Source organism: Branchiostoma lanceolatum, chromosome 2 (assembly GCF_035083965.1).
Source record: "Branchiostoma lanceolatum isolate klBraLanc5 chromosome 2, klBraLanc5.hap2, whole genome shotgun sequence".
Lineage (NCBI taxonomy): Eukaryota > Metazoa > Chordata > Leptocardii > Amphioxiformes > Branchiostomatidae > Branchiostoma > Branchiostoma lanceolatum.
The window spans coordinates 8,284,310-8,307,359 of record NC_089723.1 but is presented as its reverse complement, the minus strand read 5'-3'; the positions used below and the strand labels follow the sequence as shown (position 1 = coordinate 8,307,359).

Sequence of the window (23,050 nt, the reverse complement as noted above, 5' to 3'; positions counted from 1 at the left end):
ACGTATTACGCTAAATTCAGGACGCCCCTCTACGCTCTATGCTAAATTCTGAAGATTCCCAATGCATTATGCAGGACTCAAAGACCTAGCGACCGAACTAAGGCGTCAAAGTTGGTAATGTATGAGGTTTGGAGGTGACAATAACATAGTCTTCAACATATAAAGAAAAACTGATAACAGCCTATTCCCTTTATAACTGATGCTGGAACATTCGGGGCACGGTCGTCTATGGTTTTCTATTCGGGTCAAAACTAAAATACATCGTATTTGAGCCAACCACGACGTATTTCAGCAAACCTGGCAAGGTCGGGAAACCTAGGGACCTCCTTTAGAGCAAAGGATTTGTGGAAACTGATTGTTAAAGAGCAACCTTTATAGAAAGTAGCTAGAAATAAAATTGTTTCAGTAGTTTCTTTCAAGTTTTTTAAAAAGCGTAAATATATAGCCTACTGTGAGGGCCGTCATTCGACTTATAACATGACCTGCTTCTGGAGGGAACAACGTAGCTAGAGAAAAAAAAAAACTTCTATGCAATTGAAGCAGGATCTGAATCTAAATTGGTCAAGCGGTATAAACGCCATTTGGCGCAACACACCCTGACGGAATCATGCTAGACATTGTCAAAATTATGGGAAATATCAAGTTTTCGGTGAAAGGTCACCGCGAAAACCGCAAACATAAAACCACCGTGAACATTTCTATATTTTGCAGTATTTGGGTCACCCTGATACCTGCGTCAAGACGACTTGTTTTACCACTCCAGCTATCCATTACTGAGTAACTGGCCGTCCAATGCCGGAGGCAAACGAATCTGTGAGTCACCATATATAATAGCCGGAGCTAATGATAGCTGGAGCTACAATTATGACCCATATGGATGAATAAAACCTAAATTTTCCCATTTTCAGATGAAGTGTACCACCACGATAAACATCTTTCGTTTTAAAACGTGGGAATTGATTGGTCAATGGCAACTTTTATAGATACTGACTAAAACATACAATGTAACTTGTTTAGTCCCAGCTGATGGCCGGTTGATAGATAAATAGAAAACATAACACCGTTTCAGTAGTTTCTTTCAAGATCCTTAGCGTACATGTCTGGCCTCCCGTGGGGGCCGTCCTTCTACTTATAAAATGTCCTGCTTCTGGAGAAAACAACGTAGCTAGAAAAAAACAACTTATGAAACAATTGAAATTGGTCACGCGGTATAACCACCATTCGGCGTAGCACACCAGGACTGAACAATTGTAGAAATTCACCAAACTAAGGGGGATATTTCATCAGAGGACTTGGGGAGTCATTGTAGTACACATTTGGTTACAAATGAAAAATCTGTCCAGCCTTTGCCAAATATCATTCAACCTATATTCTTTAGCAACATACAAAATCGAGAATAGACAACAAATCTTCCGCATCAAACTTATCTTTGGACAACTTTCCATTCTGTCCACCCTCCATTAACAACAGAACAACAAATAATCTCAGAACCTACTTCTATTGCGCCTTCTCGGAGAGGAACAGCAGTTGTAGACACGGGCGGACCTCAGGATGTTTCAAAGTTCTGGTCTCAAATCAGGGTTGATAGCGGAGGGAAAAGAACAGGTCCTTCCAGTCTGCGAGAGAACTACATTTAGGGCCCATTGGCTCCGGATCATTCTATTTTTTATCACCTACTTTATTCTGGAAGACAGACAGACAGACAGACAGACAGACAGACAGAGAGTCAGAGACACAGAGAGACAGAGAGAGAGAGAGAGAGAGAGAGAGAGAGAGAGAGAGAGAGAGAGAGAGAGAGAGAGAGAGAGAGAGAGAGAGAGAGAGACGGTTGCAGTACTTCAGTCAGCCGTCGGAGCTCGCTATTTTCTACCGCGCTGACTGCGATTGGGCGCCCTTTCTTTTATACATCGCAGCCCCAATCAGGATTTCTGCCCCACGATTGAACTGGGGTCTCCCAGTTACCAGCTAAGGCCGTGTTGATTTGATTATATGGATGACATGCGCGCATCAATTTTTGTGAGTTTCCACAAAAAAGAAAATTCGTCCATACGTACAAAGCAGCTGAAAAAGGACAAAATAAATGGTGTAAATTGCAAAACTAAATATTTAGAAAATGGATACTAAGGTCGTAAAATACAAACTCCAAAGTCAAAGATGAAGATGTGAAAGAACATACAAAAATGTTTAATCTGTTGCTTAGTTTTGTTCATCCTTCCTGACGACGTAGATTTCATAATGCATTTTTGTTTCTGGTATTCTAGTGGGACATCCTGGCATTACGTAGGGATTCCTTAGCTAACACCACCTAACAGTGCCCTAAGCAGGGTACAGTAAAAATTAAAACAACAACCTCCGTCGCCATGGCAATGTCTTTTTATCATTGCCAATCTTGCACAAGATGTGTATGATAAGGTTTTGTGACAATAGTGACGAGATGTTGTCTTTTACAGTTCGAGAAATAACTCGCGATGTTGTCAACCTGTTTCCCTGTCCTTGGTGCTGAACAGCATGATTGTCCATTACTCTACCCCCAGCACTACAGCTAAATTTTCTTCACATAGGATAAAGTACTAAGACGTCCCTGACAATACATTTGTAATAACTATTGACAGGATGTCCCTGTGATTACTACCAACACAGATGAGCTTCCATGATAATGTGAGTCAGTTTTGTTTACTTCGTGATGTGGACCATTCCGTAATGTCGCTTGTAAACATTGACCTGTTGTTGGAACTTGTAAATAAGAATGTACTCTAGCTATGCCATCTGTGTGTTGAATCGATGATATTCAAGGATTGTTTTGCCGATGATGATGTCATGATACAATGGTCTTTGGGGCGCGTATCGTCTTTGCATTCTATTTCTGTGAAACAGGCGACTATATGACTACAGATAGAAATGTTTTCATTCTATGTTTGAGCTCTTCAATAATATGCTGTTACCACATATGGACTTGGGGTGAGTACGTCTTTTTATATTTAAACAGGTGGGAAAAAAGTCAAAAAGGAGATACGTCCCGGTTCGTGGGGGTGACTCGTGGTTACATCCGGCATACTATCCGGACTAGGGGTGGGTACCGGTACAGAAAATTCAGGTCCGGTCCAGGTCTAGGTCCAGAGGGTCAGGTCCAGGTCCGGACCTGTACCTGTACCTGATTATAGTAGTGTCGCAGTACATCATATTTTGGAGAGCGAGACACACGTAAAAGTCTCCAAACGTCACGTCTGGAACGATAAAATTTCTTAGGTTTGCACTTTGTCTCAAAATTATAACTAACGTTATACCCTCCTCGCCGTCTGTTTACTCATCCTTTAAGTGTTTCTAGATATGATTCACAGCTAACGTCTTCGAAAACGACTCGTTAAATCTGCTGTTTTATATTTTCTTAGACCAGTTAATATGTGGCCTGCTGGTAGCCTGGTACTATGAATTTTCTAATCGGTCCATAGGCCGGTCCACTGTTTTTTTTACGGACCGGTTTTTTTGGACCGGTCCATTAAGAAATACCGGTTTTGTACCGGTACAGGGTACCGGTACCCACCAGTAATCCGGACCCAAGACTCTATCACTCAAGTTATCCGGACCCCAGGCTACAGCAGTCGTACCATCCGGACCCCAGGCTTCCCCAGCTCAACCATCTGGAACCGATGCTCATCCAGGCCTCCCATACGTACTGGGTACTCAAGCCGCAGAATCATACACTAAAACATTCTAGTGTTAGCCCAAATTGCGAAACCTGCACTATTCCTTTCGGCATTTGCGCGAAATACCCCTCTGACATGAGCGACGCAGCGGACTGAGTACCCAGTGCGTGTTTATTTTTACCTTCGCCGAGAAGGTTATGCATAGGGTAGCGTTTGTTTGTTTGTAACGACCAGCATAACTCGAGAAGGCTTAGGTGGATTGTCTTGATATTTAGTAGGTGGGTAGGTCTTGATGAGATTTGGAAATGATTAGATTTTGGGTCCCCTAGCAGCTTGTTACGGTACTGCAGCGGAACTTCCTGTTTTGATATCCTGTGGTATAAACATGCTATTGAATTGATTTTTCAGTGGCAGATAGATCTTTGGACAGAGAGTAAGTGGTATAGGTTTTGCCCCCCTAGCGGCTTTTGCTTTAGACTTTGAAAAGGAATAACTCAAGAAGGGCTTGATGGATGGTCATAAATTTTGGTAAGCAGATAGCTTGAGTGATGATGTGCATGATTAGATACTTATCATCTTAAAGAAGAAGAAGAACTTTATTGCGCGACAATTGTTACGGATACAATGCATGATTCTACGGTCTGAGTACCCAGTGCGTGTTTAGTGTATGATTCTGCAGATTGAGTACCCAGTGTGTGTTTATCACTTGATTCAGTGTGTTAAGTGCACAAAACAACAGCGATATCAACAAACACTCGATGGCCTGTCGCCCATGGTCTACCGTTGGCGAGAAATTGTGCCCGAAGTTGGCCATGCAAGCTCATTAGAAGGGGGTCCGTATGGGGGTACATGGATTTAGAAAACTGTTATTGTCGAAAAGACAGCTGAGGTAATTTAGCCAAAAGTCGGGTGTAGTTGAATCCCGGAAATATAATCTATCAGAAAATAATATCCTTTTCTGGATTGGAATGCTCCTTTAAATCCAAGGCCGATTGCAGCCTGCACATAGCTTAGTACTGGCTATTTCGTCCACCACACCAATGTGTTGATCCCGCGATACTCTGCAGTAGATCAAAGGGAATTTAATCTGAAAGCTGGACCCTAAAAATCACCACAATCATTATTTGTTTACAGCGGACTAGCTCAGACCCGATGCCGAGAAACTCCGAAGTGAACTCTCACCTGTCGCCCCCAGTTGACACTGCCGTTGGTTGATCATTAACTAAAAAGTAAAACTTGTCTCGTGTACCCGTGCCTGACCGCCATTTTGGGGGAGGTCGTACCTGACTAGGTGTCAGAACTCGTCATGTAGAACGTCAGGTAGAGGACACATACAGGCTTAAGTACGGGTGAGTTTTATTGCGTCTATTGTTAGAGATGCGTGGACTGTTTTCTAGGGATAATTGTCAAGATACTTTGTGCAACATTGGTACAAATATAGACACGTCTCATGTACACTTGGAACCCATTCAAAAGTCAGTATCTAAGTAGTAACGTCATAAGCTACCACAGAAAACACTTTTCCTCACTTGTTGTAAATTGTGCAGTCCAATGTGCTTGTATACCAATTATACAATAATAATATACAGCTTGTATTGTTGTATTTATGTCCTTGTATGTTCCATGCGTTAAGTTAGACGGCCTGTATCTAGCCCCTCGGGGCATGAATGTACAATAAAGGTATTTCATTAAAGTGTATACCAATTGTGTTTGAATTGTTATGGCCCGGTCATCTTCGTCGCGCCATATGTTTACAGCAGCAAAGTGAGGGCAATTTGAAACAATCCGTCGTGTGAAAATTCAGGTAACGGTAAGGGTTGCCGTGGATCATCATCGACTGCCTGTTTCTATCATAGCCTAGCTGTGAATCCCGTTACAGAATACATTTTGGTCGTACGACAAATGTGAACGTGCATCTAGTAACAACGTTATAAATGGCCCCTTTCGGGACAGAGATTCTTGTTTGACGAGCGTACAAGTAAGGAAATGCATGGCCGGTACCTATTGAGTTTTTGCCAATGGCCCGTTACCAACCAGACGCTCTGTAGAAACTCAGACTGATCAAAGTGCACATAACGCTTTCTCTCCGGTCATATATAACATGCACTGCAGTCAGGAGTAACGACCTGCCATGGACGAGGACGAGTTTCGGTGGGCTGTGGAGAGGGGAAACGTGCAGACCGTGAGGAGGGGTCTTCAGGCAGGGGTGGACGTCAATCAGAGTTTCCAGGACTTTACGGTAACGTAGCGGTACCCATTATCGTCCGATTTATTCAAGACGTTATTATCTATCTTTAAAAAAAACGCGGACAGAACCAATTGTGTAATCTATGGTAAGAAATGTCAGCTCTTCTCAAGAAGAACAATGCATGGCCTGTTGTCTGTAACATGATATCATAATGCCTGTTTAACGTCGTGGAAGAACATATATCTATACTGGTGTCTATGATATTGAATGAAAGAAAAGTTTATTGCAAATTCCTGCCCGTAGGCTTATTGCAAGTACATGTACATGTAACACGGAGTGGACGGACAGACAATAATGAACAGTATAACAAATGTCTACTCTAGTCTTAACTACTGCCACAAAGTTCTAACTTATTGAGTTCGACTTCTTTTTCCGAGACTGTAGAAGACGAATGATCCCACTTTTTCTGTGATATGTGGGTTTTGTGATGTTAAGAGGAGAGTAGTTTTCTTTTCGTCTGAAAACGTGGAGAAATTAGGATGAAATATGGTGGCCTCTTTAAACAGCTCATTTCTTTCGTTGTCGTAGAATGGACAACTTGACATAAAATGTATTTCGTCTTCCACCTTGTTTGACATACAGTATTTACAAGTTCTTTGGCACACAGGTAAGTTCTTGTACCGCCCTTTCTCAATTTCAAGGGGGTGGGCACTAATTCTAATTTTGCTAATTGCAGAGCGTAAATCGAAGTTATCTAATTCTAAATATGTTTCCATGGTATAAGTTGTTTTGCATGTCTTATAAAACCTTAGCTTGCCAGTATCAATACTCAAATTGTGACAGAAAGTTTGAATATACGTATTGGTAATTCTGGACCTTAACATAGTACATACTGACTTGATATCGCTGGATGAACTGCAAGAATGGAACAGATAGGAGTATCCACTATGGTCTAAAATTTCTTTTACACGTTGTAACAGGGTTTTTCTACGACTAGTTGTAATAGAGTTACGTTGGAACAAGAGAGCGTCAACTTGTAATGGGTGTCTCTCATTATCCATCTGTAACAAGCGCAGCCAATAATGAATCACACGTACAGATATATCTAAGTCTAGAGGGAATCTACCAAGTTCTGCTCTAGAGGCTAAATTACTAACAGTTTCTGAAAACCCCAAGTATATTTTTGCAGAATCGTTGTTGCGAAATTTCGATTGGAGAGCTGTCATTTATGGAATCAGTGCCCCAAATTTCGCATCCATACAAAAGAATTGGCTTGATACAAGAATCAAATATTTTTAGTAAACACTTTGGGGAAACAGATGAACGAGTGAGAGATTTCAGGCCAAGGTCAAGCCAAGGTAGCAGTAGGAGGGAGCTATGTCCAATGTGTGTTGTCCGAATAAGAATACATGTTTTGTGAGGGACCGGCCAGATTTGTTGAAGATAATAACTTTTGTTTTCTTTAGATTAACTTGGAGTTTCCATTTTGTACAAAAGGCGTTTAATCTATTGATAGCGCATTGCAAACCTTCATCCGTTTCGGAAAAGATTACAATATCGTCTGCATATAACAAGCACGATACGAATAAATTATGTAGAGATGGTGGTGTACATTCAGAATTGTCGAGCACGTGTACAAGGTCATTTATAAATAAACTAAACAATGTAGGGCTTAAATTGCAGCCCTGTCTAACGCCTTTTTTGGTTACAAACGGTGGCGTTAGACCGGACGAGGTTTTTACACACGTCTGAGGTTTGTTGTACATACATTTGATAAGCTTATAAAAATTCCCCCCTATCCCTGAATTCAGAAGTTTGTAGCGAAGTCCTTCTCTCCAAACGGAGTCAAAAGCTTTTTTTAAGTCGACAAAACATGAGTAAAGACGTTTGTTTTCGGAAAGGTATTTGCTTAACAGGGTGTCCATGATTAGTAGGTTGTCGTTTAATCAGATAATTATTATTAGATAATTGTGCTTTCGGTACCCATTATCGTCCACTTGAGCCTTTCTCCCTCTAGTGCTTGACCTGAATAATATTGATACGCCGTGTTAGATTAAATATGAAATACGTCATGCATACCTCAGCTAAATTATTTTTATAGCCTAAAGAGTTTATTCTGTTGTTTCGCTGGCGGCAAATATATTGAATTGATTTGTATGATGGAGAATTTTTGCATGATACACATTGACATGTGGACATGGCATAAAGTGTATGGTAATGAGTACCACTACGTTAACTTGACTAATGAACGTTTTGGTTTTAAAAGATAGGCTTTGTCATGCAATGCTCGCAATTTATTTATGTCGATTCATCGTAACCATAACATCCCTCCATGGCTATCGGTGATGTTGTCTTAAAGTTGTCCGAGTCCGGTACGTCCAATGGGCATGTTGACAAGAAAGTGTTTCCAAATCTGTAACTTATGGTTTCCATTGAGGTACGTTTTGCATTTGGTATGAGATTGCAGTAACCATGTATGTGCGTACGTAGGAAAGAAGGGCAGAAACCTTAACACAGCAAACGTAGTAAAGACCCGGCTATATCTTGGTGACAATTGATAACGAAATTCTCAATTAAATTCAAAAGCAATGTACCTAGCAAAAATGTCAGTGGCCCTAAAGGTAAATATTAGATTTGTGATTTGAAAGATTTGTGTATTATCTTGTGCATCTAGATTAGATTTTTGCTGACTCAGAGGTGTGCTTTAACTCCCATTTCAGCTGAAGTCTTATTTGTTCTCCGTCTGTTCACTCAGTTTTCCGGGACCGCACTCCATGTGGCCAGTGAAAACAGGAACATTGAGATGGTAGAGCTCCTGATCCAACATGGCGCTGATGTGAATTCGAAGGACAAGGTAGGTACTTAATTACGTACAGAGATCACCAGTGAGCATTTCGTCCAACAGATCATGATAAATCGTGACGTTCATAACGTAGTAATAAACCTTGCTTGCGAGTGTCATGTTGAGAAGCTGGCATCTAAACGACGCGTACGCTTTAATCTTTCACGTCAAAACCTCTTATTCAATCTCCGATAAAGAACAACATGCAAGTTGATGGACTTTCACAATTCAAAGAACAGTAACGTTAACACACTACATGTGATGTTGACATTCCTTACAACAACATTCCTTGTAGAGATATCTGTAGCAGTCACGTCGTTCGGTTGAAAATTATGACAATACAACATATGTAAGTGATTAAATAATTTCGTGCGAAAGTTTCAGTGATAGATATATAGCCATAATGCTTTCTTACAAGTGAAATGTACTCATGATTATGATTGTCACCTGTAAAAGCGCTTGTCTCTTAAACTGGAAATTCTATCTTGTTGTACCTGGGGTTTGCTTGAACTCCCCTCTCAGCCGAAACCTCATTTGTTTCTCCGTCTGTTTACTCAGGTTGGCCGGACCGCACTCCATGTGGCCAGCATAAACGGGAACACTGAGATGGTGAAGCTGCTAATCCAACGAGGGGCTGATGTGACGGCGAGAAACATCGTAAATACAGAAATTATTCGTCCATCGGACCGTTCCAGTCGAACACCATATCGAACATATAGAACCCCCTATTCTATTTGGAATACCTCCGTCAAGAACAGCGCTAGTTGGACAGAAATGGCACGTTTTACGCAGGGTATGTACATCTGTCACAGGTTTTCCACTGCATTGGCTGCAAGTAAGCTCGGGGAAAAAAAACGAAATGAAAAAGGAAATAGCTCGGGCACTCATGAGGAGGAAGCTTGAAACACATTGCCAACTACTACAAAGTCCACTAGTACAGAGTTCCGCCTCTTCTGTACTTGTATATGAAACAGATTAATATGAAAGCGACATGGTAAGTAAAAGAATTACATTTTGATGGTTAATTACTAAAGGACATGCAGCTGCAATTCATGCATCACAGTGGGAACCCTGTCACAGATATACGTGCCCTGTTTTACACGTGCATCGGCTGCTTGTCAAAAATCGGGCACTGATGGTCACCAACAAGGTAATGCTATGCGACGCAACCCGCTTCCGCATTGACCGAAAACATAACGCCCTCACCGGAAGTACATTTTCCCCCTCCTCAAACAACCCTACTCGGTGGATACATCCGTCCACAAAGAGGGCATACAATTTTTCATTTGGTCCGCTCTGAAAGGGTTTCGGCGCCAAAAAAGATAGTTTGCATATTCGACAACCAAGCGCGCGGGGCCATTTTTGTCCGTCAATGGCTGTTTTTGATGGACTATTCGAAATAGAACAAGGGGCGGGGCTTATGGTGTTCGAGCTGGATCGGTCCATTATGTCCCGAGATTTGGGTATTTTGTCTAACCGATCCTGATAGATCGGGACGTCCGTGACGTAGTAATAAACCTTGATTGCAGTACAGATGTCGTGATGAGAAGGTGGCATGCATACAACACTTCAATCTTCCACTCAATTTACGATCATGAACAACATGTAAGCCGGTGTGCTTTCACAATTTATAGCACAGTAAACTAAACACAGTACATGTAATGTTGACATTCCTTTCAACAACATTCCTTGTATAAAGACATCTGCAGTAGTTGCGTCGTCCAGTCAAAAATTATGACAATTTATCAAGTAACAATTTAAAAGAAATTTCCTGTTTAAGATTACGTTTTACGCTGATTAATAGCCATAATGTTTTTAAGAACATTTTCTCACGATGTATAAAGGTCAACTGTAAAAATATTTTCCTACTGAAATGAAAATATCAAAGGTCTCTTAACCCTCAAACCATCGTAGCTTTTTTACGACTAATCTTACCGTATGGGGTCAAAACTGACCCCACAATGTTTTCTACAAATATAGCTTTATTGGTGACTATTTTTGTGGCTTGTATATATGTGAAGTTTAAGTAATATATAAGGGACAGTTTGACATGAATAGGTATGAATAATTTCTGTTCATTATGATAATTTATGCAAAAATAGGGAACATCGTCTTTTGCAACTAACGCTATTCAGAAAAGTGGGCTCTTTTGAGGCCTGCGCCAACACTTGATGTCATATAGCATCTGAATGTCTTACTCTAGAACAACCAAACTTGGTCACCTTTGCTAAAATTTTGTTGGCAACAATTTTAAATGAATGAAATAACTAATCAAGGTTTTCATGTTGCTACACTGCACGAAATGGCCTCGTTTCCCGGCGTATACGTACCGGGATTTTTCTGTATTTTTGTCGGATACTGACGGATACTGACGGATACATGCGGATTCGTGTAAGGTATCCGACTATTTCCGCACCGGTATATGGAATATTTCCTGAAGAATCCGAAAGTAAGGGATTTTCGACGAATACGGAGCCGTACACTGTACGGAAATGCCACCGATCCTGACGGATACGAACAGGAATTTTTCTGTATTTTTGGCGGATACTGACGGATACATGCGGATTCGTGTAACGTATCCGACTATTTCCGGACCGGTATATGGAATATTTCCTGAAGAATCCGAAAGTAAGGGATTTTCGACGAATACGGAGCCGTACACTGTACGGAAATGCCACCGATCCTGACGGATACGAACAGGAATTTTTCTGTATTTTTGGCGGATACTGACGGATACATGCGGATTCGTGTAACGTATCCGACTATTTCCGCACCGGTATATGGAATATTTCCTGAATAATCCGAAAGTAAGGGATTTTCGACGAATACGGAGCCGTACACTGTACGGAAATGCCACAGATCCTGACGGATGCGTACAGGGATTTTTCTGTATTTTGAAGAAAATGGTGAATACTGACGGATACAGGTGGACCCAACAACGAATCCGTAACGGATCCGACTATGTGCTTGCATTCCTAATTTAACTATACCCAAAACATCATTTTGAATGACAGGAAGTTTGGGAAAGCCTGTATGTAACATATGTATCATTTCATATCTCAACATAATGTATTTCTAAGTTCAAAAACTATCAAATTCAATACAATCAATACAATGCAAGCACAATGTTCTGAAAAATTATGAAATGTATTACAAGTAACACCATCACAACATTGTGGTAATATTTACTACTGTATAGTGCCCTTGGACCAAAATTATCTACATGTTCTAAATATTCCACTAAAGTAATAAAAGCCTTATTTGTGGCCAGCTCTTAGTCTAAAAGCCATCAGATACAATTATTTCAAATACAGAGGTTGAAAATAGAAAGTAACATTATACTGTCTGAAGAACTCCCATGATGACACGCCACATTTTAAACGTAAGTAGCATATGCCGTGGAACTGCATGTGTATAATCGTCCTCTCCCCATTCTCTGACTACATCTGAGTTCACTTCTTCCATGCATTCTTGGTAAGGGACAGGCAAGGCTGATTTCTTCTGTATCTGCATGTTGGACTCAGCTTGGAGTCCATCTTGTGATGAACCAGTTCCTATATGATAAAACCAAAAGAAACAATAAATATCAATTCACGTATTTAAGGAACATGTCACATGATTTTGACATGGGCTTCGTTTCATCACAGCAGCTACAAAAAACACGGGACAATGGATATCCATCATGCCTCTCTCAGCTAACATTGAAGTGTACCGATGATGGACTTACCAAAGGAGCCTGAGGTACTCAGCAGCTGAGCATCTGACAGTTGATTGCTTTGTTCCCAGCCAAGGTCCTCACAATATGTGCTGCATTTGTGAAGGAAGTATCTGCCGATGCTGTACTGGATATATATATATATATAAATGGAAACAATGACAAATATTAAACATATCACATACTCGCATGTGTAAAAAAATGAATCTGGGCATCGTTGAATTGACTACGTAAAACTTACATCTATAACTTGGATATGATATTGATCAAACATGCACAGCTATAACTGAATGAAATAATCACTGAGGCACACTACTGCCTCCTTATAAGTTCTAGTTCACTATCCACAAACTGTGGGATCTTTGTGGGACAAATACTTATGACATTTTCTTCCCTTCCATATCTTTAATTATCTTTCCCTCCACTGCTTGCTATTTTGTATCTGAAACGTTAACCAGACACACATGTCTGCTGACCATTGGCAAGAATGAACAAATTGAAATTTTAAATTTCCTAGATCCTAACGCCGTAAAAGGGCAGGTCGGCTGGAGAATTCTTATGGTCATGCGAATGCGATGATATGTCAAGCCACAATAGGAGGATAACTGACGTCAAAACTAGTTAGAAACGGGAATTTTTCAATTTGTACTTACCAAAGGGCAGTCCCTCAAAATGATGAATCAACTCCCTACCAGCGTTTACAAGGGGGGAGGGGGGCGACGAATATTGCATGCACGAAGAAGACAACGTCGCAATTCCGTGGGTTTGAGTTTACACCGAATTCCCTTCGACTCTCGAGTCACTCAAAAATCACTGGTCGACCATGGTAGACTCTGGCGATGCCATGTTAAGCACAAAAGGTGATGAAACGCCGTTCTTGTCTGTGCTGTTAACCGAAAGAAAACCGTTAACGTTTGTCGCGCCCAGAAGTGTCTTGTGGGTAATTTGGATATCCGACACGAATCCGTGTTCCGTACACGTCAGGATCCAAGACAGCTCATGACTTCTAACATATTGGCAAATCTGAACTTCTAACATATTGGCAAATACATAAAAAAATGAAAGATCCGAGTAGATATTGTATCTGTACCCGAAACGTATCCAGACGTATACGGCATCAGAATTGCTGGATCTGAGGTGTTCCTGGTATTTGTCCGAATTTGCTCGGAAACGTTCCGTATCTGTACCCGAAACATATGAAGGATCCAGACGTATACGGCGCGGGAATTGTCGGATCTGAGGTGCATCGGATCCAATCGGAAACGTTCCGTATCTGCTATGATGCGCAATTCCGGATCTGTTGGATTCGTCAGGATCTGAGATCATGCCGCGTGCCGTGCAGTGTGTATTTGTTGGTCAGGATCCGAAGCAACTACCGACAAACAATCCGAACATCTCTGCCATATTGACAAATATCTAGAAACGAAGGATCCGCGCAAATATCCTCAGGTATCCGACGCGCATCACGGATCCAGACGTATACGGCGTCGGAATTGCCGGATCTGAGGTGTACCTGGTAATTGTCTGAATTTGCTCGGAAACGTTCCGTATCTGTACCCGAAACGTATGAAGGATCCAGACGTATACGGCGCCGGAATTGTCTGATCTGAGGTGTATCGGATCCAATCGGAAACGTTCCGTATCTGCTATGATGCGCAATTCCGGATCTGCTGGATTCGTCAGGAAATGAGATCATGCCGTGCCGTGTGTATTTATTCGTCAGGATCCGAAGCAACTACCGACATACAAACAATCCGAACATTCCAAATATCAAAAAACGAGGGATCCGCGCAAATATCTTCGGGTATCCGAGGTGCATCACGAATCCAGAAGAATACGGCGTCGGAATTGATCGGATCTGCGGGCACTTCAGTATCCGAGCAGTGAACTGGGATTTTTCCGGATTCGCTCGGAAACGCCATGAGGCCCGATTCCGGATACGTCGGATCCGTCAGGATACGTGGCCATTTCGTGCAGTGCTATGTCAACCGCCTTCTTCGAGCCATATTTGGAAAAAGTCGCTAATTTTGGATTTTACAATGTAATTCTAGGGCTGTCTTTTTAAACTGCACTTATTTTCTTATATCAACACCAACCAATGTTATTCACTATCACTCTTTTGATTTAAAAGTCATAATTTATGCATATTTGATTACGTCATCGGTCAAAATCAAAGATGGCGGACGATATAATTAGATTAGCCATAACGGGCTATTTCAACCTCAAATGTCATCATTACCATGTTTATTCAAACAGAAACAATCTTAATATAAACGCTTTGGTCCATTTTTATTGTGTTATAAGGTTATATGATGAAAAAATGCATTTGAAATAATTCAAGATGGCGGAACCAAGATGGCGGATTTCGCTAGTGTAACTTGATATGAATATGATTTTTCTGACGTCATTTTGACGTCGTTCCTGTTGCCATCTACAACGTCTTTGGATATATTATGATTTATCATACATAATTTCTACTTAAGTTTTATCGTGTACCTTTGAAATATATGGAAATACCCAATTTGTTTGTTTTCGTCAATAAAGTCACATAAATGGCGTCATAATACGTTGCAACGTCATTAATATTTACGTTCATTTGAAAAATTTGTTTTTTTCACGTTTCTACAAAATCATATTTTGTAACTATGATCATGATAGCCCTTATCATACATGTTACTGGATGACAAGTATCAAAGAATAGGGAATATGAGTGCAGATTTTGCTGGGGTCAGTTTTGACCCCACTGGACCATGCGTTAACTTTCTAGAATAACTTAATCAACAATGAGCCAATCTCGGTAAAAACTTGTGAGAAGTTATAAGACATATATACAAACAAACTCATAGAAGGAATTTTGTTTTCGACTCGAAATGTCAAAATGGCACATCTTGATATACGCCTGGGGTCAGTTTTGACCCCATACGGTGGTTTGAGGGTCTGCCAATTTGCAACAACTTTATCGTTTCTCCGTCTGTACACTCAGTATGGCAAGACAGCACTCCATTTGGCAAGCGGGAGGGGGAACACTGAGATGGTGGAGAGTCTGATACAAAATGGCGCTGATGTGGAGGCTAAGGACATGGTAAGTACAGACAATCATATGCATCTCATTTGAATAGCATTAAGGGGCAATTTATAGTGGTTAAGATATATAATTCATGCAAAAACTTGTATTTCCCTTGCGGTACATGCTACGGATGTCATACTTGACATGTAAGTACCTTTGGAAGGTTAAATAGACCTGGACATATTCATAATCCCCTTACAGTAAATGTTAAAGATGTCATATTTGAGGTGTAGGTAATGGGAGGGGAATATCTTGCGTTTTCTCGAAAATGTTGCCTTTCTAGTTCCGTGTTTAAGTTTGGACTGATAGCCATGATGTTTTCTCGTGATTATGATTGTCAGCTATAAAAGTGTTTTTCTCTGAAACTGGAAATTTTACCTTGCTGTGCCTGGGGTCTGCTTGAAATCCGCTCTCAGCTGGAGCCTCATGTTGTTTCTCCGTCTGTTCACTCAGGATGGCAACACCACACTCCATTCGGCCATCAGGAACCGTTACTGGAAACCCGAGATCGTGGAAATGCTGATTGAACATGGCGCTGATGTGCAGGCTAAGGACAAGGTAACTACAGACAATCATATGCATCTCATGTAGATAGGATTAAGGGGCAATTTACAGTGATTAAGATATATAATTAATGCAAAAACTTGTATTTCCCTTACGGTACACGCTACGGATGTCATACTTGACATGTAAGTACCTTTTGGAAGGTTAAATAGACCTGGACATAACGTATGCTATAATGAAGACCTGCCTGGGGTCTGCTTGAAATCCGCTCTCAGCTGGAGCCTCATGTGTTTCTTCGTCTGTTCACTCAGTATGGCAACACCACACTCCATTTGGCCATCAGGTACGGGAAAACCGAGATCGTGGAGATGCTGATTCAACATGGCGCTGATGTGCAGGCTAAGGATGAGGTAAGTACAGGCAATCATATACATCTCATGTAGATAGGATTAAGGGGCAATTTATAGTGGTTAAGATATATACTTCATGCAAAAACTTGTATTTCCCTTACGGTACATGCAACGGATGTCATACTTGACATGTAAGTACCTTTTGGAAGATTAAATTAGACCTGGACATAACGTATGCTAATGGAGACCTCCGTCCCATAATTAATGCAGAAACTTCATAATCCCCTTACAGTAAATGCTAAAGATGTCATATTTGAGGTGTAGGTAATGGGAGGGGAATATCCTGCATTTTCTCTAAAATGTTGCCTTTCTAGTTCCGTGTTTAAGTTTGGACTGATAGCCATGATGTTTTCTTGTGATTATGATTGTCAGCTATAAAAGTGTTTTTCTCTGAAACTGGAAATTTTATCTTGCTGTGCCTGGGGTCTGCTTGAAATCCGCTCTCAGCTGGAGCCTCATGTGTTTCTCCGTCTGTTCACTCAGAATGGCAACACCGCGCTCCATTCGGCCATCATGAGAAGGAAAACCGAGATCGTGGAGATGCTGATTCAACATGGCGCTGATGTGCAGGCTAAGAATAAGGTAAGTACAGACAATCATATGTATCTCATGTAGATAGGATGAAGTTGGAAATGGGGAGGAAGTGTCTCGGCCTGTTCTGGCTGGCACACCCCAGGGCGGTATAGTGTCGCCAACATTATTTGTGATTGCCATGAACAACCTGGATGAAAACATCCATCCTAGTGTCATCCCAGTTAAGTACGCTGATGACTTAACTAACACAGAGTGTCTGATGGGATCTCTCCCTGGCCTGATGCAGACGTCCATGACTGCTGTACAATCATGGGCAACGTCGTACAGCATGGAGGCAAACGCGAAAAAAACAAAAGACATGATAATTAGTTGCAAAAAAGTCCCGGTTAATCCCCCACCACTCACGTTAGCTGGTCATGCAGTTGAAAGAGTAACAAAATTCAAGCTTCTGGGTGTCACTGTTACCAGCGATCTCTCATGGGACGAGCACGTTAAAGGCATAATCTCTAAGGTACAACCACGTATTCACTACCTACGCCTTGCTAAGAGGGCCGGGCTTCCCTCCGACTTACTGCTGAATGTGTACGTCTCATTCATCCGGCCTATTATGGAGTATGCATCGCCTGTGTGGGGTGGGCTCCCCAAAACTCTATCGAGTGAGCTAGAGAAAATTCAAAAACTCTGCTGCAAACTCATTGGCATTGAACACCACAAACTCCCCACCCTACAATCCAGACGACACGAAGCCTCTGTACGCGAGCTGCGGCGGATCCTGGACGACCCCACACATCCCTGAAGACAGTTCCTGCCCCCGGTAGTTGAGACAACCTACAGCCTCCGACGACATGTGGGGCTGAAACCACCAATCAGCAGGACGAACAGACACAAAAACTCTTTCATTCCGAGAACACTGTTATCTATGATGTGATGCCCGCCAAATACTCTATGCCCACGTTGTCATTTTTGTAAAATAATTTTAATCTGAATAATTGATAAATAATAGTGTTTTTTAACTGTAATATGCTACTGTATTAAATTGTTTGTATACTATTATTACTATGTAAAATCAATGCAATTCAGTCCTATGGACTGCAATTTTGATTTACAATAAAGTTCTAAAGTTCTAAAAAAAAGTTCACTCAGCTTCACTCATTTACAAAGTGAAAGTGCCAGACTATTGCAATATGCAAGAGTGCTTGAAAACTAGAAACCTTTCACATGCGACATAACTGTCAGTCATGTTCCTTTTTTAAGCACTCCCAGGATCGATGCATGTCCTATTCTGCGTCCGAAGGTTCTCAACAGAAGCTGTAACAGTTGTTTTCGAATTCGATCTTCGTTTACTTCCTGTGGATGTTCATTTCGTTGTACATGTGGTATCAAGAAAGGAGCACGCCCTCTGTTGACTGTTTTGCGCTAGCTCACCATGAACATCAGAAATGTGAAATACTAGTAATTATGGCACAATGTGTTAAAAACAAGCAGTAGTAAATATCGATCAGATGACGATTTCAGGAATATCTCAGCTTTTAGCGGCAAATTCTAGTGCCACTTTAATGTAGATGCTTTTATCTCAAAAGTTTAAATTTACGTTACAAGTCTCTTTTCGTTGCTGACCACGGTAAACATTACACGTGGACTAAGAAAACATAGACAAAGCATTAAGTGTTAGACAATGCTTGTTGGGAATAGCTATTGTTATCTGTAATCAGCACAGCCACTTGATTTCCACTTTATCATAATGTAGCATATATGTGACAGGCGATATATTTGGATGGTTAAGAAGCTCATCGTGCTGTTTTTCCCCCTGTGACACAGAAATTGACCTCTTTCCATTTAAACTATACATACAAAGCTATAGATAAACAAAAACGTTGTCTAAAGTAACGATCTATTCATCGTACATAGAAAGGGTATACACCACTGGACTTCGTACATGAGCAAGATCGCCGACGTTACCTAAAGGTGAGTAAATGGTTTTAATTACTCTTTTCATTAAACGTAAATTGTATCAAATGGGCGCAAGAAATATGTTGACAGTACAATAATGCTATTTCGATTCTCGATTATGAACAAATAGGTCCATATTTAGGTTTTGCTTAAAGAATCCCGGAGATCATATCAGAAAGGCTTTGTTTTGGGATGATACACGTTGACTCTTTACATTAATTGTCTAGAACCTGGCTAAAGAAGTTTCCTACCACAAACTGATGAAACAGTCCGGAGGGGTAAAAGTCGACAGGTTTAAACTGTGCATATGTGGACCTCAGGAAGCTGGAAAATCTACTCTGAAGGAAAGTCTGCAAACGGTACGATCTTATCAGTGTAATTCTACTCTAAAAGAAAATTAGACATCTGTCGTTAAAATAGAGAATATTTGAATAGGTTGACCAAATTAACGTGTTCTTCTGTTTGCAGAAAGACATGATTGTTGAATATTGTTGAATATTGTCAGAATTCTTCACTACATTCTGGGAGGCTCAAGTTTCAACTTTGTTTTACGTCGGGCAAGTGAAAAAGTTATATTTGTTTGAATAGGAATCTGGACCATTCTTTTATTACACCAATTCACCTAAGGTAAAACTCACCCTCATTATGCAGTTGTATCTCTTGACATAGCCCTTTACCTATCGATAGCGCTGACAGATTTCATGCGCTACATTTTATGCTTTCATGCAGGGATCTTTCGCCGCCTTCTTCCGGGATCGAATGACTCCAGACAACCTGCCACACGAACCCACCCCTGGTGTGAATGTGGGAACAACCAACATTCCCGGTGTGGGGGAGGTCAGTGTGTGGGATTTCGCTGGACAAGCGGAGTACGCGGTAACCCACAGCATGTTCATGGATGCAGAGAACACCATCTTCATCGTGCTGTACAACATCATGTACGACATCAAAACACAACAGAAAGAGGTGATTATATCTACCAAGATGGATGATATATAAAGATATTGTTAAAATCACAATTGTATTGCATAACATTTCATCTGCTCTTCACAGGTTCACTGGTGGCTGTGTTTCATCAAGTCCTGCAACACAAAGAGTAAGCCTAACGTCATCCTAGTGGCCAGTCACGCGGACCAGACTGAAACAGGTATGCTATGATTCCGACGACTTTTAGTCAATATCAGCCGACAGTCGTTTATGGACAATAGTTCTATAAGTCACATTTTCTCTCGGAAATTTTAGTATTCCATACTAATTTTGGCCGTTCATTTACAAAAGTAGTATGTGCTATTTTATTGCCATCAGGACATGGGAAAGCATCTTCCATCCTTGAGCTGATGACGTCAGAGTTCAATGATCATCTGAACATTTCAGACGAAGTGTTCCTGCTTGACTGCAGAAAGACTCGTCAAACTGACATGAGAGGTCTCAAACACCTCTTGACATCATTATTAAAGACCCAGCTTCTAGCAGTGAGTTGTCATTTCAGAAAAAAATAGATATCATTTTGCAAAAAAAATCTGTCTATAAACATTTACTTCATTACAAAAACCTAAACAGGTGGTGTGCGTACATATTACTTGAAATTGAAGATATGCAAGATAATGCAAACCATACCGCCACAGTTGTAGCACCCAATTTCAACATCATCTATTCTATATATCTGCTTAATTGTTTTATGTATTCCATTCCGGTTGTTCGACCGATACGTCACTACCAAACTACCACGTGTTATATAATACCTCGCTGCCCTTTACATAGGGAGGCGGTCAGTAGGAGCGCGATTAAGACACCCTATACCTTAACTGTTCAATTTCATTATGCAGCATCAGCGAGCCATACCCAAGTTGTGTGCTGAGATCATCAAGTGCCTACCCAAATGGGCCAAGGAGAGGTGTAGCCCGAAGTGCCCTGTCTTAAGTTGGGCAGAGTACAAGGAGGCGGTGATGGAGGTTGACCGACTGGCAAACGAAGATTTTGTAAAAACGACTTCGCAGTATCTGGATCACCTTGGAGAGGTAACAAATCTTACATGTACTATTGCACAAACAGTTTTCCGGACAATAAAAAATAAAAATGTAACAAGACGAAACAACAAGAATAATTTTTGTTTTTACCATTCCCAACGACAGGTAACTAGATGACACTCTACCCAATGGATGTTCTTTCCAAACCAATTATCAAACAAAGTAACAATGTTTATGATATCATTAAGGTTAGATCAGTTGACGACTTATCCCAAACGCGTCTCTCTCCCTCCTGTCATTTCAGATCTTGTTTGTCTCCTCAACTGATGAGCCAATTATTATTCTGACACCCAACTGGCTCTGCACTGATGTATTCGGCAAAGTGATGGCACCAGAAAACTTCCCTATCCATCTGAGAACAAGCGAGGACATCGTCATGAAGGAGGAGATCAAGAAAGTGTTCCAAGATGTCGCCGATGTCGATCTCCTGATCACCCTGCTGCAAGAGTTCCAGCTCTGCCACTCCTTTAACGGACAGGAGTTCATCTTCCCCGGGCTGCTGACACAAGCCATGCCTCCAGGAAAGTGGCAGCCGACCGCAGACCCCACCAAGACCGTGTACTTCGGCAAGCAGGTCCAGTGTGTCGACACCACCGACATGTTCTCCTCCGGGTTCTTTCCCCGTGTGCAGACCCGCCTGATGAGGCAGCTGAAGAATCGCCCGCTGCTATGGAGAGATGGAGCCAAGTGTTTTGACTTCAACGTGGAAAGTCTCCTTAAGCTCTCCCCAGACGGCCGTGCGGTCAACATCTGTGCGAGAAGCGAGCAGGGTGACAAGCTAATGTGCCGAGAGATGCTCGAGAAGTTGGAGAACATCCTGAACAACGTGCTCGACGAGTGCAGCCCAGGCACAACTACAGATGTGAGGGTGCTCAGTGCCCGTGCACTGAGGGAACATAGAGAGGAATTCTACTCCTACAGCATGGAACAGATCGACAAGGCCAAAGCAGAGGACGGCATCGTCTATCACGACATCCTTGGCTTCTCAGAAGACATCGATGACCTCCTGTATGGTGGAAAAGACGACGATGAAGATGAGCAAGGCGCCGTGGGAAACCAAGTCCCCCACACCTTCGTTTATGGCGTTGGTAACATTGTTATCAACGCAGCTGAAGGTTCTCACTTCGACATGCAAAGTATCGCGCAAGGAGTCGGACAGCTACAGTTGGAAGGAAATGAGCACGGCGGCCCGGGACAGCTGGAGATGGAGGAAAATGTGGCTGAGGGTGAGATGCTTTCCCTCGAATGAGACATTTCCAAGTTGTGAATATACCTGCTAATGATAAATCAATGCTTATAACAAAGTGTATATTTATCTGTGTAATTGAGAGAATAACTTCCAAATATCATGAAGTATTATCATCATTGTACAATATGCCATTTTACAATATGCCATGTTCTCCGGCTGTAATGTTATGTCACTTATGAAGCATCATATGTACATTGTTTTTATCCAATGTCTCCAGTATCAAATCTCAGTAAGAGAGGAAGTCAAAGCATTTTGTTCACAAAAATCCTCTGTTATGCATTTGACAGAATGATACGGCGTCTGAATTTTACTCGAAAGAAGTGATTGTCGAACACATAGATGTACTATAGTGATTTATGAAAAAACGTATATCAATTAATGCAGAGTTCTTTATCCTGATAAAGTTACAATTAGAACAAGTGTTTCAATGCCACTGCTCAGTGTAGTATTCAACTTACAAGTAACCAATTACACTATCATAAAGACGCATACGTTTATTGAAAACAAAGATTTTGATATGTAGGTTAATGTATTGTAGATAGATCCATTATCAATACGTTAAATGCAACACCTTCAAGTGTAGAGATGCAATAATACTGGTTGAAATGCTAAGTTTATTCTTTCTTTATTCTTTATATTTATTATTAGAAATTGCAACAACGCAATGCACAGTGGAACGCCAGGCAAACAAGCTGATGTTGCGGACCACTCAACATTACAATTACACTATTATTTAGTACTGAATACGACAATAAAACACGTAGGCAATTCAAAGCAAGATACAATATAAAACAATGTATGATACAAAATAAAACAATGCATTAAGAGCAGCTGTTTGTAAAAACCAAGCAAAATGAGAAAAAAGTGGCCAAAGTAAAAAAAATAAACAAAAATTTTGTTGCCTCTAACATATTATATCA

At 41.1% G+C, this 23,050-nt stretch overlaps 1 protein-coding gene and 1 long non-coding RNA gene across 2 annotated transcripts; one reads left to right on the top strand and one right to left on the bottom strand.

The window, feature by feature from the left end:
- Positions 1–11,824: 11,824 nt before the first annotated feature.
- Positions 11,825–13,177, bottom strand: LOC136427354 (uncharacterized). Its single transcript, XR_010754405.1, has 3 exons — positions 13,043–13,177; positions 12,402–12,516; positions 11,825–12,228 (listed from the first exon to the last, which is right to left on the bottom strand). It is a non-coding gene; the product is annotated as an uncharacterized lncRNA (long non-coding RNA).
- Positions 13,178–15,646: 2,469 nt separating this feature from the next.
- On the top strand, positions 15,647–22,742 carry LOC136426803 (death-associated protein kinase 1-like). Its single transcript, XM_066415525.1, has 10 exons — positions 15,647–16,014; positions 16,272–16,370; positions 16,854–16,952; positions 18,813–18,869; positions 19,082–19,213; positions 19,584–19,820; positions 19,908–20,001; positions 20,160–20,326; positions 20,681–20,872; positions 21,126–22,742. Exons 1-10 carry the CDS (start codon positions 15,883–15,885, stop codon positions 22,128–22,130), a joined length of 2,214 nt encoding a protein of 737 aa, XP_066271622.1. The 5' UTR covers positions 15,647–15,882; the 3' UTR covers positions 22,131–22,742.
- The last annotated feature ends 308 nt before the right edge of the window (positions 22,743–23,050 follow it).

Excerpts from the sequence above, each read along its gene's own strand:
- LOC136426803 (XM_066415525.1), top strand. The coding sequence starts at position 15,883 with ATGTTGTTTCTCCGTCTGTTCACTCAGGATGGCAACACCACACTCCAT. Across the intron at positions 19,214-19,583 it reads TGAAGGAAAGTCTGCAAACG|GGATCTTTCGCCGCCTTCTT; the intron begins GTACGATCTTAT and ends GCTTTCATGCAG. Across the intron at positions 20,002-20,159 it reads CGCGGACCAGACTGAAACAG|GACATGGGAAAGCATCTTCC; the intron begins GTATGCTATGAT and ends TATTGCCATCAG.